At 42.4% G+C, this 21,559-nt stretch overlaps 1 protein-coding gene across 3 annotated transcripts in view; it reads left to right on the top strand.

Moving 5' to 3' along the window:
- The first annotated feature begins 6,098 nt into the window (after positions 1 to 6,098).
- rnf111 (ring finger protein 111) overlaps positions 6,099 to 21,559 on the top strand; it is a 34,911-nt gene continuing 19,450 nt past the window's right edge. For 2 of the 3 annotated variants that reach the window (XM_030721626.1, XM_030721610.1), the window contains exons 1-3: positions 6,099 to 6,253; positions 10,285 to 11,244; positions 20,261 to 20,393. In XM_030721626.1, coding sequence (XP_030577486.1) covers positions 10,368 to 11,244; positions 20,261 to 20,393 — 1,010 coding nt within the window. In that variant the 5' untranslated portion in view covers positions 6,099 to 6,253; positions 10,285 to 10,367. Of the gene's footprint in view, positions 6,658 to 10,284; positions 11,245 to 20,260; positions 20,394 to 21,559 lie in introns of all 3 variants that reach the window. The other variant, XM_030721617.1, reaches the window with a different exon arrangement.

The raw sequence follows: 21,559 nt of genomic DNA, 5'->3' as shown, positions 1-21,559 counted from the left end.
CCAAACAATCAACATGTCCACCAGACCCCATCTGTACAAGTTCAAAGAAGTCTTACAGTTCATTCATGCTTCAGTTTTAAATATGATCCATTTATCTCTATTAGCAGGCTACATATCACAGGCCTTTAAGGTGGCTGTAATTAAACCACCAGAAATAAAGTATTTCTGATTCTGATACTTGATCCAGCTGTCTTGATTAATTATAAACCATTTTCTAACCTTCATTTGGTGTTGAAAATTGTGGAAGTGTAGTTGTAAAACAGATATGTGATCATCTACAGAGGCATGGTTTATTTGAAGAGTCTCAGTCAAGATTTAGAGTTCATCACAGGACAGAAACGGCACTGCCGAAGGTTACCAATGATCATTTTATGGCCTCTGACAGCACTGAATACTGCTGATCACATTTTACCAGAAAACACAGCTGACATTAAAGGAAATGTGCTGCACTGGTTTGAATTGTACCTACTGCATAGATGTAATTTTGTTTTAATCTAAAAGAAGATTCTTCCTTATGACTAACACAGAAAAGTTAGCCATGGAGCTCCACGGGGTTCTATGCTGAGACCAATACTTTTTTACATTATACATGTTTCCCTTAGACAGTGCAAAATGTTGCAGTGAGAGTACAGCGAGAGTACGGCCAGGGACTAGAAAGAGAGAGCATATTTCTCCCACATTGGCTTCTCTTCATTAGCTCCCTGTTAAATATAGAATTTAATTTAAAATCCTTCTTCTCACATGCAAGGTCTAAAATAAATTAGGCCCCATCTTATCTTTAAGACCTCATAGTACCACATCACCCCAATAGAGCACTTCACCCTCAGACTGCTGGCGTACTTGTGGTTCCTAGGATACTTAAGAGTAGAATGGGAGGCAGGACCTTCAGCATTCAGGCCCCTCTTCTGTGGAACTAACTCTCAATTTCAATTTGGGAGAGACACCTTCTCCGTTTTTAAGATTAGGCTTGAAACATTCGTTTTTGATAAAGCTTGTAATTAGGGCTGGATCAGGTGACCCTGAACCATCCCTTAGTTATGCTATTATAGGCTGAGACTGGTGCACTTTCCATGATTTGCTGAGCATTTCTTCCCCTCTTTTAACTCCCCATGTGTCTATATGCCACAACTTCATGTCAATAACTTTTCTTCTCTCTCCCATATTTTGGGTTTTGCCTTGTCTCTCTATACTGTCTTTTTCCTTTTCTTTTCTCTTCCCCTCACCCCTCAACCAGTGGCTGCAGACAGCTGCCTGGCTCTGCCAGAGTTTTCTTCCTGTTAAAAGGGAGTTCTTCCTTCCCACCACTGCCAGTCCTGCTCATAGCAGATTTGATTGCTGTGGCTTTCTTTCTAGTCTTGCTGGGAGACTTCAATGCTCACGTGGGCAATGACAGTGAGACCTGGAGGGGCATGATTAGGAGGAACGGCCTGCCCGATCTGAACCCGAATGGTGTTTTGTTATTGGACTTCTGTGCAAACCACAGTTTGTCCATAACAAACACCGTGTTCGAACACAAGGATGTCCATAAGTGCACATGGCACCAGGACACCCTAGGTCACAGGTCGATGATCGATTTTGTAATCGTATCATCAGATCTGCGGCCGTATGTTCTGGACACTCGGGTGAAGAGAGGAGCTGAGCTGTCAACTGATCACCACCTGGTGGTGAGTTGGATCAGGTGGCGGGGGAAGATGCTGGACAGACCTGGCACACCTAAACGTATTGTGAGGGTGCGCTGGGAACGCCTGGCAGAAGCCCCAGTCCGGGAGATCTTCAACTCCCACCTCCGGCAGAACTTCGACAGCATTCCGAGGGAGGCTGAGGACATTGAGTCTGAATGGACCATGTTCCGCACCTCCATTGTTGAGGCTGCTGCTCAGAGCTGTGGCTGCAAGGTGGTTGGTGCCTGTCGTGGTGGTAACCCCCGAACCAGATGGTGGTCACCGGAGGTGAAGGGAGCCATCAAGCTGAAGAAAGAGTCCTATCAGGCTTGGTTAGCCTGTGGGACTCCGGAGGCAGCTGACAGGTATCGACAGGCCAAGCGGAATGCAGCTCGGGTAGTGGCCAAAGCAAAAACTCGGGTGTGGGAGGAGTTCGGTGAGGCTATGGAAAAAGACTTTCGGACGGCATCGAAGCGATTCTGGCAAACCGTCAGGCGACTCAGGAGAGGAAAGCAGTGCTTCACTCACACTGTTAATAGTGCGGGGGGGGTGCTGCTGACTTCAAATGAGGCTATAGTCGGACGGTGGAAGGAATACTTCGACGACCTTCTGAATCCCACTGACACGCCTACTGTAGTGGAAGCAGAGTCTGGGGAAGAGGGGGATGACTTGACCATCACTGGGGGTGAGGTCACTGAGGTAGTTAAACAACTCCTTGGTGGCAGAGCCCCTGGGGTGGACGAGATTCGCCCTGAGTTCCTGAAGGCTCTGGATGTTGTAGGGCTGTCTTGGTTGACACGCCTCTGCAACATCGCGTGGAGATCTGGGGCAGTGCCATTGGATTGGCAGACCGGGGTGGTGGTCCCCATCTTTAAGAAGGGAGACCGGAGGGTGTGCTCCAACATTCGGGGGATCACACTACTCAGCCTCCCCGGTAAGGTCTATGCCAGGGTGCTGGAAAGGAGGGTGCATCCGTTAGTCGAACCTCGGATTCAGGAGGAACAATGCGGTTTTCGTCCTGGTCGTGGAACGCTCGACCAGCTTTTTATCCTCTCAAGGATATTCGAGTGTGCGTGGGAGTTTGCCCAACCAGTCTACATGTGCTTTGTGGACTTGGAGAAGGCATTCGACCGTGTCCCTCGGGGTGTCCTTTGGGGGTTCTGCGGGAGTATGGGGTGTCTGGCCCATTGTTGCGGGCCATTCAGTCCTTGTACAACCACAGTGAGAGCTTGGTCCGTATAGCCGGTAATAAGTCGGATTCGTTTCCTGTGGGTGTTGGACTCCATCAGGGCTGCCCTTTGTCACCGATTCTGTTCATAATTTTTATGGACAGAATTTCTAGGCGTAGCCAGGTGGCGGAAGGCTTCTTCCTTGGTGGCCTCAGAGTCTCATCTCTGCTTTTTGCAGATGATGCGGTTCTGTTGGCTTCATCGGGGGGGCCTCCAGCTCGCAGTGGAACGGTTCGCAGCCGAGTGTGAAGCGGCTGGCATGAGAATCAGCACCTCTAAGTCTGAGGCCATGGTCCTCAGCCGGAAAAGGGTGGAGTGCCATCTCCGGCTCAGGAACGAGTTCTTGCCTCAAGTGGAGGAGTTCAAGTATCTCGGGGTCTTGTTCACGAGTGATGGGAGAAGGGAACGGGAGATCGACAGGCGGATCGGGGCTGCTTCTGCAGTGATGCGGACGCTGCACCGGTCCGTCGTGGTGAAGAGGGAGCTTAGCGTAAAAGCGAAGCTCTCGATTTATCGGTCGATCTACGTTCCTACCCTCACCTATGGTCACGAGCTTTGGGTAGTGACCGAAAGAATAAGATCGCGAATACAAGCGGCAGAAATGAGTTTCCTTCGAAGGGTGGCTGGCCTCTCCCTTAGAGATAAGAAGAGGAGTGCGGCCATCCAGGAGGGGCTCAGAGTAGAGCCGCTGCTCCTCCACATCGAAAGGAGCCAGTTGAGGTGGCTCGGGCATCTAATTAGGATGCCTCCTGGCCGCCTCCTGGGTGAGGTGTTCCGGGCATGTCCCACCGGGAAGAGGCCCCGTGGTAGACCCAGGACACGCTGGAGAGATTATGTATCTCGGCTGGCCTGGGAACGCCTTGGGGTCCCTCCGGATGAGCTGGAGGAGGTGGCTGGGGAGAGGGAAGCCTGGGCTTCTCTGCTTAGGCTTCTGCCCCTGCGACCCGGCCCCGGATAAGCGGAAGAAAATGGATGGATGGATGGATGGCTTTCTTTCTAAAAATGTAAGGCCTGTATGTTGCAGTATAAAGCGCCTTGAGGTGACTGCCCATTTTACTCTTTCAGATGGAACAGTGGTGCAGTAGTTGGCACTGCTGCCTTATTGAAAGAAGTCTCTGGGTTCAAATCCATCAGCTGGCTGGGGCTTTTCTATGTGGAGTTTGTATGTTCTCCAGGTACACAGACTTCCTCACACAGTGCAAAGACATACAGGTTAGGTTAATTAGTGATTTTAAATTGAGAGTGAGTAGCTGTCTGCATCTCTGTGTCAACCATGCAATAGATCAGCAGCCTGTCCTTGGTGTACCCTGCCACTCAACCTATGGTGGTTGGGATAGGCTCCATACAAAGGAAACTGCTTAACATAAAGGCAACACAATGTTTCCCTGAAAAAGTTGTACTTATATTTACTACAGCAACCTGTGTGGTCATAATGAGTTTTAAAAATATGTTTTCAAATTCAAAGTATTTTCTGGTTCATAATGGGTTTTAGAGACTATGTATGTAAGCACAGCCAGTTAGCATCCAGAAGAACCACCTTTAACACTTGAAGTAATGAATTTCAGTATGATTTTTAATCTCTAACGTTGTTGTGGAGGATATTTGGCCCACTCATCTTTACAACATTGCTTCACTTCAATACGGTTTACTGGCATTCATTTATGCACAGCTCCCTTAAGGTCCCACCACAGCATTTCATTCAGGTTGAGTTCTGAACTTTGACCGGACCATTGCAGGACCTTGATTCTTTTCTTTTTCAGTCATTCTGTTGTCGATTTGTGGCTGTGCTTTTCCTGTTGTGTGACCCAATTTGTGCCAAGCTTTAGCTGTTGGAAAGATGGCCTCATATTTGACTCCAGAATACTTTGGTGGACTCTGACTGCAAGGTGCCCAGATCCTGTGGTTGCAAAACACGCCCAACAAGCTCATCACTCCTCCACCATCAAGCTTGACAGCTGGTATGAGGTGTTTGTGCTGATATACTGTGTTTGGTTTTTGCCAAATGTGGCGCTGTACATTATGACCAAACATCACCACTTTGGTCTTGTCTGTCCAAAGGACATTGTTCCAGAAGTCTTGCAGTTTGTTCAGATGCAAATTTGCAAACGAAAGTCATGTTGCCATGTTTTTTTTGTTTGTTTGTTTGTTTGTTTTTTATAGAGAAAAGCAGCTTTCTCTTGGCAGCCGTTCAGTTTTTATCTAATTGTACCATCACAAACTTTAATATTTAACATGTTAACTGAAACCACTAAGCATTGCACGGTCTGACATTTGGGTGAGTTTGCTGGGACATCCACTCCTGGAAAACTTGGTGGCTATCTTGAATATTTTCTACTTGTGGATAATTTTTCTTCACTGAAGAATGATGGACTTCAAATTGTTTGGAAATAGCATTATAACCCTCCTCAGATTGATGGGCAGCAGCTTCTTTAAGATCATTTCTGGTGTCTTTGCTTCTTAGCATTGTGCTAACACACATCTGAATGCTCCAGACCTGCAAACTGCCAGTAACCCCCTACTTTTATAGAGATGCTCACGCTCGCTGATGATCAGTTAACCAAGGTCATTTGATAAGCAGCACCTGGCTGCTACTTACTCTGTGAATTTCTATGGAAGCAGTAAAGATACACTTTATTTTAACACACTGCTTCTGCAGTTTGGCTTCATTTTTGTTCTATAAATAAAGACACATGTAATATGTCATGTTTTTGTTTCATTTATCTGAGGTGATATTTATGTAATTTTTGGACCTACAAAGGCCAGATTATTAAAATTGAAAGAAAATACACTTCCTTTAACCATCCAGGACCTAGCTTTTTTTTTTTTTTACATGATTATATGCATGCATATTTGTTACAGTTTTTTTTTTTTTGGGGGGGGGGGGGGGGGGTTAAAAGAACAACAATTATGACTGTTGTATGTCTGTGGAGCTGCACAGTTCTGAATCTTATATTTGGGGTTATCAAATCTATGCCCACTAGTGGGCGCGCTAGTACTTAAAATAGCGGCTCTAACAAAGCTGCATAATCTTACATTATCTCCAAGCAATAGGAGTGCAGACCTATAATTACACAGAGGTTCTTATCTTCGCTTCTCGATAGGAAACCGCAGGAAGAGAGGACCTCCTATCTGTCCTATTTGTATGTTGTTGTTTTTTTAATCCACACGACAGTTTGTTTTTTTTTTTAAAGTAAACAAGCTGTCGCAAAGTGTCGTAAAGTAGCTGGCGGGGGTTCAGCGCCCCCGTGCGGTATCAGAGGCAACGACTGCGTTGTAGCAGCGACCAGCCAACAGACGACCTGCTGGGTAAACAACAGTGGATTCATCGGAAGGCAGGAATGGGAACTTCGTCGAGGGCAAATAGTGAGAAATTTCTATCTTGTCAAATAGAGCCATAACACGGAGGTCGTATTATCTCTTCCGAGTCGACTGGGTTTCTTTTTCGAGCTAAAATGGCTGATTATGATCGAGTATTTACTGGGTGAAGTGGAGCTAGCTTTAGCTTAGCTCATAGCCATCCGGGGCCCGCTGCCTTCGGTTTTGCTTCTCGGCACGGCTCGGGACTGTGTGTTGCCAGTTTCACAATCCCGGCCGCTACTGTCCTCCGGGTCGCGATTTCTGCGTACTACTAGGCCTGCTTAGTTGTGGTTAGGGTAACACGTAGAAAACTACCTGTTTTCACTGCTTGTCAGTATTTCCCGCAAGATTCAACCCCGCATGTTGCGAAAAGGACGGTGACACATTTTGAAAAAAGGACTTAAACCCAGGTACGTGTTGTCTTTGTTGTCTTCTGTCTGGGATATTTATCAGGCAACATGGCTAGCTGTCCACTCTGGTTTCTCTCAATCCGTTATCGTAATAATGTTAACTGATATTTGGGTACCAGTGCTTCCCTCATAACGCGACTTTATCCGGCCTCAGTCACTTCAGCAGCGTTTGTGGGACACACATACAGACAGACAGACAGGCAGACAGCAGCTGGGCTTATTGTAATTGTTAAGCGTTGTAGAAACTATGCTTAGCCCCCAGCTTCAGGCTCGATACTGCCAGCCTAAATAAATCTATGTAGCTGTTGTTTTTGCTTGCCTAATCAGTTGTTAGTGGTCAGAAAGCATTGTGGGTATCGTTAGAGCTCAGCAGTACTGAGTCAGTCGTACATCTTGAATTGGTTTGCTGTTGCCATTTCTGATCCCCTCATATATTTTCTACTATAAAGAGATGGGGACCAATTAACGTGTTAGAACCACCTCTGTCCTTTGCGTATCATTATTTGATCGCCTTCATTAGAAATCAGCAGTATTGTGATGCAGCTTTGATGCTTTGGGGTTTTTTTGTTTTTTTTTTCCTTCAGGGCTGTGCTCGGAGGCCCCTGAATTCATGCATGTCATTGCGCAGCTTTTACAGTGAAATCGGAAGGACTCACTTATCTGTTAGTTGTATATAAAAGGGAATAAGAGGATTGTTGCGTGTGTTTTTCATAGGTTTGCTAAACACTTGAGCAAATCAACCTCCTCTGACATCATAAAGCCCAGCATCCCTTTTTGACAGAAGTTATTTCTTCAGGTCATGTGGCAGCCAGCATAGCCTTGTGAAATATGCTGCAAATGGACATTGCTTGTTTATTTGTGTTTTCTCTATCTCAAAAAATTGAAGTGCTCTGCAGCCTACACGAGTTTTACTCACAGATGTACATACCAGTGCAGTCCAGTGCAATAACCCTGCAGCAAATGTGATGAGGAATGTTGTTTTGTTGCATTTTACTGAGACAGTGCAGAGACTATGGTGAACTCTACAGTAGTTTCTTTTTTAATCCCTGTTTTGTATCTTTAAGAGGATTAATTTACTTTTGTTTATACATAGCTTGATTTTGAAGCAGATGAAATCACAGGGATATCGACAGAGCCTTTACAGTTAGTTTTATTTATTTATTTTAAAGCAGATTGAAGCAGGGACTCCAAATCCAATTCATGATGCTCTGAATTGTGTGTTCCCAGCAAACAATGTGGATGGGGAGTAGCAAAGCACTGATTTCATATTCTTGTGTCGTGTTACATCAATTGTGCTTCCAGATGGCTGCGTAGACAGCGTTGGTACAATATGTTCCTAAATTACATTCTGAAATAGTAGCATCATGAATTTGTTTTCTGATTACATCGTGTCAACATGTTCAGCTGGCTTGTTGCTGTGGGTGAAATCTCTACATGCATACAGTGCAGCCTATGTGACTGTTCTGTGAAAACTACTTTGGATTTACTGACTGTATACAGTGCCCTAAATGAAAAAGAGTTAGCCACAAAAATACTGATCTACATTTAAGAGTAATCAAATCTTTTGTTTCTTCTTGAAAATACTTTAGATTGATCTAGACTAATTATGCTGATACCTGGTTTTGGGAAGTATAAAACTTCAGTATCAATATAATTGCTGATATTAAGGTACATACAGTGTATTAGGGCTTTATATGGGATTGTAACTTATTAATCTTCCAGTAGTTAACAACATACACCATAATAACTACATGATGATACCATTACCCCAAAGCATTCTAATTGGTATTCTAGTCAGTAAAACGAAAAATTTTGATGCAAGCAAATATTGGAAAACACAAACACTGATACAATATATCTGTAATAAGCTAGTGTCCATTTATATATGGATATAAGTATAGGTCAGGCTCGAAATTTGGAATCCCATGTTCTGAACTGTGCAAACAGAAGTGTTTCTGCACTTCTTAATGACGACTGTAAAGCCTGATCGATTACAGATCTTTAATGTGTATCTTTGCTACCCAGGTAAACCATGTTTCCAGACAAACATCCAAAACCGCTAATAACGTCAACATATGAGATATATTTAATATGTCATATACAACAAGGAACGTCTTCTACTTTACACCAGGTTATCTATAGAGCACTAAATGAACTGACTGCGCTAAAAGTAGCTTTCAGTTTCATTGATAACTGATGGCATCATGACTTTTTTGGCAGTTTGGAAAGCGGCCCTCCCAGTTTTATAATCTGTGTTGGTGCAAACAGCACTGTTGAATGGCATGTTGAATCAGGGAGAGGGGCTTTTTTGTTGTATAAAACAGTTTAAATTTCTCATGACATAAACATGAGAATTAATCTCCCTTTGAGATTTTATTTTGATTTTGTCATGCTTTGCTTGGTATCTACAACGAAGCAAATACATTATGGCTGTTGACTCATCATTACTTTTGACACAGCTTATGGGTACTTATTTTCTGTCTTTACCTGCTTTGGGTCATGCTGTGTACTAGAAAACAAAAAGACTTAGTAAATGAATAGATTGACCCGTATTTAACACAGTGAAGTATTGATTTGGGTGTATTAATGTTGGTTTAAGTCTATATGTTGCCGATTGGTCCGTGAAATGTCAAAGAGGTTTATGTTGAACTATTTCATGCAGACAGAAAAAAGAGAAGTGCAGTTATCATATAATCTACTTTTTAAAAAGTCTGCATCTGGTCAATGTTATTAAGAACAATGACACATTCTCATAGAATTGTTTTTGTGTAAATCTGCGTTTGTGGACTTGGACAGGACAGGAAATGTAGCTCTAGCTTAGCTGTGGTCACATGCTCTTGAGTTGGAATAAGGACACACGGTGAATGCTACAAAGACGATGTCTTGTTTTAATGCTAGGAGTCTTTAAAGAATGTGTTGACAGCTGTCTTCAGGATATACTTGATTCATTATTAAAGTATTCAAATAAAAATATTCTCTATTTCTGTTTGGATGGGTGTTCACTTGAATTAAGGAATCATTTTTTTCTATTTTTCTGACACCATGAATGAACAAGTCATCTATTGACTCTCTTCTATGTTACATACAATATCTGTATGTTTATCTATGTTTGTGCCTAGTATTTTTTTTTTTTTTTTTAAGATTTAGATTTAATAATTATAGTCATTTATGTCATGTTTGTTATAGGATAGGCTGCAGAGGCTGCACCGAAGTCCATCAGTAGCTGATCCTTTTGGATTTCCCTCTCCAGCTATCCCTTCTAGATGTATAAGACACAAACATTTACTCCAATTTAAATCTTGTTTGTTAAGATTCTAACAGACAGATTCTACTCATATTTGAAGCACACTTAAGAGCTCCTTTGATACCTGATCAGATTGTCTTATTTAGTACAGAGTCAAGTTCATCATTAGAAACTGCCTGATATTTGACGGGACAACTGGGGACTTTTAATGTGTTTACAGTAAATACGCACAACACTGCATTTAAAGAATAAATTAGAAACTAGACTATTAATAGCTCATCCATCGGACCAAGATTGAGATGTCAATGCTCTTTCATGTTTTTATTTTTGCTTATTGGTTTGTGCTTATGTAACTTCTATTTTCGTCTTTCTTTTTTTTCTAGGTTTTGTGACATGCAGTGGTGAAAGGGCTAGAAATTAATGCAAGTGCACTTGGTCTTTGCCCCTTGAGGTCAGACCTGCCACCATGAAGAGTGAGGTGCCATCTGAGGCCGCCAGCAGAGAGGAGCATATGAAGGAGCAACTGGTGAACCCTGAACCTATGGAGGCAGCCAAGAGCTTCCCTAACAACATGGAGGTGATTGGAAAGGCTGGCAGTGATTTTGAAGCCCTTTGTGAGTCCAGGCATCGGCCCCTGAGGGACACAGGGACACATAGAGACTCAGAACGGAGCTTTCCTGGGCGTAGAAAACGAAAAGGCCAACAGGCAGGCCCATCAGACTGCTCGCTGAAGGAGGGCCACATCAGTGAAAGCTCACTGGCACCTCAGCGTCCCAGAGTAGAACTTTTGCAGCAGCCCAGTGAGGATGAGCATAATCATGAATCCTCTTTTAGTGACTGTGCTTCTTCCCCTTCATCCAGCCTGCGATTTGGGGACTCAGAAACTCTTAGCTCGGAAGACGAGGGGGAAGCAGGAGCAACAGGAGGCCAACACAAGGCTCCTGCCTTGACAGCAGGTGGAGCCACCGGAGTCGGCTTGCGCCCTGTTCTGGGCCGAACTCGGGGCAATCGTGGTCATAAGTTGGTGCGGTCTGATGCTGAGCCCGTGTTGCTGAAGCGACCGTGTCTGAGCAGCCGGCGGCCTCTGCATAGGAAACGCTTTGTGAAAACGGCTCCTGGAGGAGGTCAGCGGACTCAGAAGCAAAAGGAGCGACTACTACAGCAGAGGAAGAATCGTGAAATGTTTGCACGTAAGAAGTATGCTCTACACCATAGCACCAGTAGTTCCAGCGAGGAGCTGAGCGGTGACTTGTCCTCTGACTCATCTACTGAAGCAGAAGATGAGATGTATGTAGATGTCAGCAGCACCAGCAGCCAGCCCAACAGTGCTGCTGTGGCCTCAGGTAATCACACACCCTTACTTTAGTACATAATGAATTAACCATTTAGGGAATAATTTATTTTGTCAGTAACCAGTCTGTAAAAAAGTTTAGAGTGTTTACACAGGACATGGGGCAACATGGGTTTTGTAAGTGTCAGCAGGCAAAATCATACACTACAGCATGGGCATTCATTTTTCCGTTATGTAATATATTGTTTTATGCTGTTTGTTTTTAAAAAAATCACCACACTTGTAAGGGTATATTGGAAATTATTCCTCCTAAACATCACAGACACTGTGATCTCTAATGCTGCAAAGCAACCCAGCATGAATTACCATATTTTAATTGAAGTACATTGATGCAATGTTAAATTAATATGCACTGAAAAGCAGAACAGAAAAACAGAAATGGCTCATGAGGTCAACATGTGTCATGTAGCTTGCAGTGACAGCTTTTAACACAAAAAAGGGTGTTAGTGTGGTATATTATTTTTTGTTCTTGTATTTAAATGACCTTAATAAGCATGCAGGACTGGTCTTAAATAACCCTTCATTTCTTTGTATTTTGCTCCCAAAGAGCCAGACTTTATTGTAATTTTTCAAAGTGGTCTTGAGCAATAGCTGTCCAGGGTTTCTGAAGGTTTTTTCTAAGTTTTTCTTTGGTCATTGGCTGCTTTTTCATTCTGGTCCTTATACCTGACCTGAGGAATGTTTTTGTTTGTTTGCTGAACCACTTTTAACTGGCCTATGAATTATTCAAGCATAAAACTGCATCTAACTGAAGGGATGAGCCAGTGTTGTGTCTCCACCAGGGTTATTATAGTTAATGAAAACGAACGAAATAACGAAAACTGAAATTGAAAAAACATTGTCGTTAACTGAAATAAATAAAAACTAAAATTAAAAGGAAGAAACGACAACTAACTAAAACTGAATTGTGAGTTTACAAAACTAACTAAAACTAACTGAAATTATAGATATTGTTATTTTTTCAAAAGTCTTGTGGATTGATATGAAATCATTTTTTTCCTCTCTCCGAGTTTAAGCTCGGAACGCCGTCGGGCAAATGGGTGCGCATGTGCGTGCGTGCGCACACCGCGCTGCTCCTCAGAGAGTCCCATGTGGTGTTTTTTTTTTTTTTTTTTTACTATGATAGCACAGATAGCAGCGAGTGTCTTGTTGTGGATGATGTTGTGGATGATGTACGGAACACTTCTTAGTCAGGAAAAAAAACACCAACATCAAAGTAGACCTGAGAAGCGCACACAAGGCAGCTACGGAAACCGCTCTCATCCTACAAGGCAACCCGGCCTGCACCTCCAGAGAAACGTGACTACTCGTCGGGTCAACGCAGCCCACAACGTTGTGTTTAGTCCTTGTGCGTTTCCGGCTACTTTATCAGTCAGATAATAACAATCAGGACTAATAATCAAAGCATCAATATAAGGACTCACAAATGTCAGCAAATTCCTGGAGGGAGCTGCTGAAACTATGGGAATGGACGTGAAGAAATGAAGAAAGTGAAAAAACAAGGACAAATATGTTTGCACCCTAAAAACTGAGCACAAAGAGCAAGGACCAAAAAACCCCCAGCACACAACCACAAGGTAATTAACACACGCAATCCAGCTATACATGCATAAATGCGGACATGAGGTCGGACACTTCCGTAGGCTACAGAGGCCGCAAAGACCCTGCAAGTCTAATCAGCAAGCATCTAACCAAGTAGCTCCAAAACAGAAGCAGCATCAGGTGGAGAGAACATCAGGATGCAGCTGGATTTGAGCTTTGACTCCTTCAAGGAGTTTGTTTTTGTCAAACACCACATGTAGCTGTTGTTAATCTGCTGCACTGAGGCTGAACTTAATTGGGAGTTTATTGTAGAATTTATCGAGTTTTGGAGTTCATATTGTTAGCAGTTTCTCCCTGTTGATGTTCATGTGTGTCCTTAATATTACACACATTTAGCATGTAGTTCTGCTGTCTGTGAACAGTTGGTTGCTGAATTTATTTCTTTAAAGGGTATCTTTAAAGCGTACCTGATTAAGTATGAAAATACTAAAACTAATACTGAAACTAACTAAAACTAAGCATAAAACCAAAAATAAAAACTAATAAAAACGAGCAAAACCACTCTGAAAACTAATTAAAACTAACTGAATTAGAGAAAAAAAAGTAAAAACTAACTAAAACTAAACTATAATGTAAAATCCAAAACTATTATAACCCTGGTCTCCACCTATCAGAAAGCTTAGCAAAGTACCCATTTTAGATTGTATCTTTAGGCACTGTGTTACTAGCAGCCTGTCACAGAAGCACATAATTTGTTCCAATTTCTATAGTTCAATCTATGAAAGATGCCAAAAATTGTATTTTTGCACCAACAAGGTCATTCTCGGTATGGTGTGTAATGTGTCCTTAAAAATTGGAGGAAACTGGACAAGTGGAGGACAAAAGAAGGAAGTGGCAGGCCTAAAAAAAACTATACAGCAGGTGAACAATATCTGAAATTCATGTCCTTAAGAAACAGGAAAAAAATCCAGCACCTGCACAGGATCTGAGAGATGCATCTGGCCCTTCAGTTGATCCATCTACTGTTCAGTGAAGCATCATCAGAAATGGTCTCAGTGGAATGGTGGCTCTCAATGCCTTTCTTAAGGAAGGGAAATGGGAGAAATGGTCTTGTAGAGTATTAAATCCAAATACTGACTGTCATCAGTATGTTCAGAGAAGGTCAGGAGGGAGGTACAACAGTGAGTGTCTACAGCTGTCTGTACAGCATGGCGGAGGCTCTATCATGATTTGGGGCTGCATTTCAGCCAGTGGTGTTGGGAATCTTTTCAAAATTGATTAAATTATGAACTGAGAAAAGTACCATCAGAGTTTTATCCACCAATGCAATGCCATCTAGACTGGCAAAGGGATAGTTTTGTTTTTTAGCATGACAGTGATCCCAAACACACTGCCAATGTAGCAAAAAGCTGGATAGAAAAACACAATGGAACACTCTCAGGCATGGATTGGCCTCCCCAGCGCCCGGACCTCAACATTATTGAAGCAGTGTGAGATCATCTTGACAGACAGCAGAACAAAAGGCAGCCAACATCCAAAGAATAGCTTTGAATGTTCTCCAAGAAGCCTGGAGAACTATTTCTGAAGAGTGTTTAAAGAAATTACAAGAAAGCTGCCTAAGAGAGTTCAGGCTGTGCTGAAGAACTCAGGTTTGGCTTCATATATTTTATTTCAGTGTATATTTACAGATGTTTCAATAAATTGCTGCAGCTGTTTCCAATTTTCCTAACAAAATATAAAAAAATGAAGATTGACTCAAGACTTGTATACTACTGTATATTACAGAGTCCCAGTTCCCTCAAACTGCACAATCATGATCTAATTATCTGTTGTAGAAGTCTGATGATGTACACTATCTCACTTATTTACACGGATGGAGCCATTGTTCTTTAGGTGTGCTGGCACGATATGAACCCTTTAGTTCAATCTTGGTGGCCAGGTTTTGGTAATGGCCAGTTGGGTAGGGCCTCCTACTCCATAATTGAATTATGGATTCACCTATGAACAATAGCATCGCTGCCAGGGTAGGGTGGCAGAGGGGGTTAACCCTTTAATACTGAACCTGTCGCCAGCGACAGAATGTACTTCAAAAGTGCCGCCGTTCCTGGACTTGTGGTAAAAATTACCGTAATAACCCTATGTTGGATGCAAAGCACAATTTCTCAGCTTTCAGAAACCGTTTGAATTTCTCCAATAGGCCAAACGGTCACGTAATTACGGTAATTCAAAGTTTGCTTGATCTGACATCTCAGCGGTGATACACTCCATGTTCACCAGCTGTTCACGGCAAGTAAGGGCAGGTAACGCGTGCTTCAGCGGTGATCGCCCGGTGTTTGAGGGTTAATGTGCACCCATTATAGTAAACCTGCCCCTATTTTTTTCAGTGTGGAAAAAAATCGCAACAGTGCATGGCTGGGAGAAAAACACACTGGGAGCTCATTTCTCACGTCTAGTAGGAAGAGATGATTGATTTATCCAATCATAATGATTTAGCATAAGTGGACAGATATCAGCTGAACAGATAAAATGGTATTGTCATAGCATTTGCTGGCTCTTATTTTTTCTGTTATTGTGTAATTTAAAATGTCCAGGTGGGGGAAAAAAAAATTTAAGGAGACAAAATAAACGAGTGTCTCTCAAACCGCAGTGTCCCATTACAGTGTAATTTAAAAATCAAATCAGCAGTCAGAAATATCCTCCTGTTTTCTTTCATTTGATGACAATAATGGATCAGTGTAGCTGGACATTAACATTTGTAGAAATCTAGCATGAACATGTGCATGTATATGCCCAAACACGTCTGTGTTGCCAGGTTATATGTGGAGATCAACATGAAGATATAGTGAGTTCAGTTTATTATAAATCTATAATAATTATAACATTGAAATAATACAACAGTGGGGATGTATGGTGAGCCATTGTTTAACCCAGATGTCCATGTGAGCCTGGCCTGCAATCTGAAAGCACAAACAGGAATACTGGACTGAAACAAACCTAAACCACAGAGGTTCAAGTAGAAGCTACACAACTGCTGAGCACTGAGCACAATCACTTTACAGAGCCCTTGCGGTAGTGTCCAGCACAGTCTCAGGACGCAGCTAAAGCCAGATTTATGGTACCATATTTGTGTTCATATGTGTAGCTCTTTGGCTGGGTAAAGAGGATAATGCAAATTCAGCCAGTGCAGAGGCTCTGAGGATGCACTTGCATACTGTCCTCCAAATGGCCAAAAGTGCATCAGTCAGCGGCAGTGACACTGCGTGTAGGCTGAATACTTGAATTGAATGGCTTGAAAAGGAAAAACGAGTGGAAATCACCATGAAGAGTATGACTGGAAAAGACAGACCAAAAATGTGTGGTTGAGAAGCTGTTTAGCTGCTTTTAACACTCTGTTTCACTCTACTACAAAATAGTTCTTTGTATATTTCAACTTGTGTCTTCTCTGCAGCGTGGGCTAAGCTAAAAACTTAACAAAAGCCTAAACATGAGCAAGAGTCAGCATTACTGGATACTCCACATAAATTTGAAACTGCCCCCAGCTAGCAGCAGACCACTATAGCATGTAAATATAGCACAAAAAGTAAGGAAATTTGTGTTTGGTCCATTATTTCTTCGTTGTAACAATGCTTCTTGGCAATAAATCTTGGTCTTAGGGGATATAGTTCAGTCCCAGACTGTGGAGATATGGGATTGCCACTGTTTGAGAATCTCATCTCAATATCTCTGCATTAAGATTGCCTCCGATGATGGCAAGCCTGACTGCCAAGCACCTGGGGTACCAGAAGCTCAAAACAAGAGTCAATAGCAGAATAAGTTGTTTGGCATTGGCAGAGAAGATTTGGCAAGTTTTTCATGGGTGCAATCCACATACTCAACTCTGCTGCTCGACCCACAGATACATTTTCCATACAAATGTGGCATGAACAGCACACCCAAGCTGATCAAATGTGGCACCATTTAAGGGGAAATGAACAGGTTTTCCAGTGGTATGATTTATTGCTAAGAACCATTGTTACCAAGAAAAAAAAAAATCAACCAAACAAACTTTCTTACTTTTTTGTGCTATGTTTAGTTGTGGGTCTGGAAAAGCTCTGCGTAGCACCTACACACAACCAGTACAGTACCTTTAAGAGAAAGAGGCCTTCATCTGCCCTGCTACAAAGAAGGACTGCAGCTGCTTGGCTAGCCCCTGCTGTGAGGCTGTAGGAAAATCATGGCTTGGCACAGGATGGCTAAATGAGACTAACATGAGCAAATTGAAAACCCTGTTAATTTCTGTTTTCTGAAGCTGGATCTGAGTCTACAGGTTTTCCTTCTACAGAAGGAGATTTAATTCTGGCTTACTGGCATGTCCCGTTGCTGTGAAAGGAAACCACAAAATGAAATGAAATTTATTATAGGTTTTGACTTGAATTATAGCATCCCATAAATGTGATAAATGTTGGAACATAAGAATATTACGCAGCACTGAAGAAAGAATAATCAGAACCCTACCCCCGAGAAATGACAACCAAAACTGCTGCGCTCTGTACCTGTTCTGGTTTATGCAGCTACTAAATTCATACCATAACTTTCTGCTCTGGTTCTCTGCAAATGTGAGAATGAAATCCTTTAAAAAGCCCCACCTCCACCTTCGTTCATTGTTTCTTTCATGTAGCTATTTAGCCTCAGTGATATTTCTGCTGCTGTGGCCCTAGGGGAGAATGGCAAGTTAGTTGCTGTTCCTTTGTGGTGGGAGGCAGGTGAAGGAAAACTCAAACACTGTAGAGCAGCAGCCTTTGCGTAGAAACAGTGGGTCTCAGAGGACAAACAGGGCATTTGTTTACAGCAGGGGAAAGCACGGCGGCAAGTGATGAAACCTTCATTGTCCAGGGTTGAAGTAGGTTTGAGATGTATAGAGAAAAGAGTTACATTTTACGCAGTGTATTAAAATAGGCAAATAATATTTTAGCCCAATTTAATTTCACTGCAGTTTACACCCCAATTGATGTTTCTACATTAAATAAAATTCTGCTAAATTACTAATTTAAATACAGATCTAACTCTGAAATTATCTCAAGAATGTTACATGTCTTCACACTGTTGTGTTGTTTGTTTTTAATTGGAATAGTAATGCAAGATGGTGTTTACCTTATTAAACAGTGCATGTATTGGTTACAGTTTCCTGCCAACTTAAAGTGTTGTTGTTTTTGTGAGTACATAAAGGCTTCACCTGAGTGCCAGGCAGCTAGTTTTGCAGAAGGTGCTAAGCAGCAGTTCTCATGAGAGTGGGAATAGAAATCACACTGGGGAAATAGACTTTAGAAGCACAGTAAGTCACTTGGTGATATGCACAAAGACACTGAAGCAAACAAAGTGCACAAATAAAATCTAGCACTAAGTAAAGTAAACAAGCATTAGTTTAAGAATTTCAGGTCTTGGTTATTTTAAAATCTCTTAACTAATTTCCACAGGGTCACTTTTACAAATATATCTGAATTTCAGTCCTTAGAGTTCATAGGGTGTCAGTAATGCAGTTTAAATGCGCTATATGCTGTAAGCTTGCCATGCCATTTACATGGAAGGCTTAACCATGTGGGAGGGAACTTGAAAGTTTGAGTGAAACACCCAATGCATGAGTCAGCAACTCTGACTTACACTGAGAAATTGTGACAATAATTATAAACAGGCATGGGACTGTAAGCAGAAATAATCATGTCTCTGGCTTATATGTCGTCCTCATCATTAGTGGGAACAAAGTTACAGCTTCAACTCTGAAGTTAACCCTGAAATCAATCCGCGTTTGGGGAGACATTGCTGTCATTACCCTCACATGGCAGTGGCACTGCTTCCATTAGGAAGGGTGAGGAGAATGATGCAGTTCTCTCCAATTAGTTTGCCATGACTAACCTGTTTCAGCAGTGCCTATGATGCACTGGGTTTCTTGAGTATGATGTGGGTGGCATTAATACATGCACCCACACAGGACCCCTTGAGTGTTATTCATTGAGTGCCTGTGACCACATACATTACATATAAATCATAAAGTTAAATAAATAAGCATTTGGGGGTTTAAGTAATCCATATTTGTATTTGTAAATCTTCTGATTTCTTCCTTTTGATGTCTCATTTCAACCATTAACTCTTTGTAGACACACCTGAGGGTTAAGTGTAAGTAGAGATGGAGTGGGATCTGTTGCATTAATTAGCTTTCTCTTGTGCCCAGTGCTGCTGAACGTTGGGTTACTTAACGTAATCCCTGGTTCTTTGATAACAAAGTAAGATGTTTCACTATGGGAATTACCTTGGTGTGACCAACTACAGAAGCTCCAATGACACCTTGTCTGTCTGTGACAGACCTGTCGAGACGTGCTCAGGGCCCCACCCCTCATACTAACACAGCTGACCAGGTCCTCTCAACTTATTCTCACTTTCTTCCTGTGAGTAACTACATCAAGCTGTTTAACAGTTCTCAGGCGTCCCGTAGAGGAGTAAATTGCTGAACACAGTTTTCCAGTTTTGGTCTTGAAACTTGAGGTGACTGTTGTGATTTGGTGCTATATAAATAAAATTGAATTGAATAGATGTGGTGTCATTGGAACTTCTGTAGTTGGTCAGGCCAAGGCGATTCCCATAGGCCGATTTTCCACTGACTGGGTGCCGGTGCCAAGTGCTTGAACCATTCAGCATTTTTTCCACTGCGAACTCACTCTGTGCTTGGCCGAAAAACGGGTTCAACTCCAGCACCGCAAGCTAGCTGGTCTGGAACCAAGAACGCGTGATGCAAGCAGCAGAAGGGCGTGACTCTGCCATCTTGACATAAAGTTTTCTACCGCTATTTTACTGCATGGTGTGTATCACACGAGAAAAGCGATGTGATTTTCATGGCTGTGACTTCGGTTCGTCCTAAGGCTGAACTTGCTGCTTTGTATCAGTTCATATCACAGAAAAAAGGACGCTAAGTGCATACTTGTCGTCATACTTGTAATTGCTTTCTGTGTATACTTTGTGCCGTACACAGTTGCTGCAGTAGTTTTGTTTGGACAGTAAAATATGTTTGCAGCACGAGAAATAAAGTTTGCAAAAGGGGAGCGTGTTCTCCCACGTTTGTGCCCTTCAGCTTCCGTTTACAGACGAGGACACCCACACTCATGTAAAGGATCGGCTCGCAAAGCGCAGGGGAAATGCAGGCCCGTTCTTAAGCAGTTCGCTGGTTCATTGGAGCTAGCACTGGCACGAGCACAGGCACCTCGTCAGCTGAAACGTGATAAGAGTAAAACACCGAGAGAAGATAGAAAAAGAACCAATTTTTTTTCTTTTTTTTTTTTTTCTTCATGCATGAAGCTATTGTCCTATGTTTAACTTGATTCTGGGAAACAGAGTGTATGCTGGTTTTTTTATTGTACTTCGATGCTGTCTTTGCATTTGTCAGATTGGTGGTGTCTGGTCTATTTAAGTACTGTTCTAACTTCTGTTGGTTTATTCAGGTGCTCTGGACGAAGATGTGGTGGTGATTGAGGCGTCTCCAGCTCCTGCTCCTGCTGTCCCTGCAAGTGAGGAGATCAATGTCACTTCAACTGACAGTGAGGTAGAGATCGTCACAGTTGGAGAGGGATTCAGGTAGGCACCCCAGCTTTTTCACTAATCAAGGAAATGACGCTGTGATTCAGCTTTAAGGTACATGATCTGTGCTGTGTGGTGTAAAATAGGAGCTTAAATTATTTTGACTGGCTGTTTATATTGTAACATTTTTGAATTCTTAAGGTTTTTAGGTGGGCTTAGGCTAAGCGTCTTAAATTGAGTAACTTGATGCATGCACTAAATTTATTGGCCAAACTACATCCTAATTATGTCTTTAAGCAGACTAGGTAATAACTCTTCAAGTTCAAGATGAGCTACTGATGTGACTGCCAATGGGAGCGAAGGGTGTTGTTAATTGACATATGAGGGGGCGGTAAATACATTAGAAGGTAAGGCCCCAGCCGCACACTGGTACTGTCTGGTAGCCACAGGTTGCTAGGGAAAAATATGTGTTCCCTGACTGGTTCTGAGTTGATGGACACAATCCTAGAGATCTGCCAGGTAATCCTGGTCACAAGAGAAAATTGTATATTCTACAACTGATTGGTTGCTGGTAGTGGCGAGTGTGAAATTGGTCGCAAAGAGGTACACGGTGCTGTACTGAAAATCTTCTTGCAGTTGCTTGGTTGCTAGTAGTTTGCATCGAAGACACCAACTTGTCTACAAGCACTCAAACTACTGCCAAGTTGAATTGTACTTTTCCAGGTTTTCAGGTTTTAGCTCAGTGAATAAATTGCAAGTGTTTACACTCAAGTCAGCGTCTTCCATGCAAATCATAGATGACCTTGGCGATCTGTTAACAACCAAAGCAATCACAAGGAGGTCTTTGGTGCAGCTCCCTGTTTGCAGCCATTTCACCTAGCGACAGCCAGCAACCATTTGCCATCCAGTTGGAAAATACACAGTTTTCCCTAGTAACCAGAGATTTCCAGGGGGGTGCCAACCTGTCTCTAAGTTTGTGTGATTGATGTCTAACTGGAGCCTGAAATGTCTACTAGTGTCCAGACATCAGCTGCAGAGCAACGAGGAAATTGCTTTATGTGTGCATGTGGCTTTACTCCTAGCTTACTATTCAAAAAGATGCTGTTGGCCCCAGATTTAGTACTTCTTTCTATTAAACTTTTTAATTTATGGTTTAAACTATGATAATACATGGTGAGGATAGTTTAAAATGTCTTATAAGACTTTACCCAAGAGTTAAAGAA

The sequence above is a fragment of the Archocentrus centrarchus genome, chromosome 3 (genome assembly GCF_007364275.1).
Source record: "Archocentrus centrarchus isolate MPI-CPG fArcCen1 chromosome 3, fArcCen1, whole genome shotgun sequence".
Lineage (NCBI taxonomy): Eukaryota > Metazoa > Chordata > Actinopteri > Cichliformes > Cichlidae > Archocentrus > Archocentrus centrarchus.
This window is presented reverse-complemented; position numbering and strand designations above follow the sequence as displayed.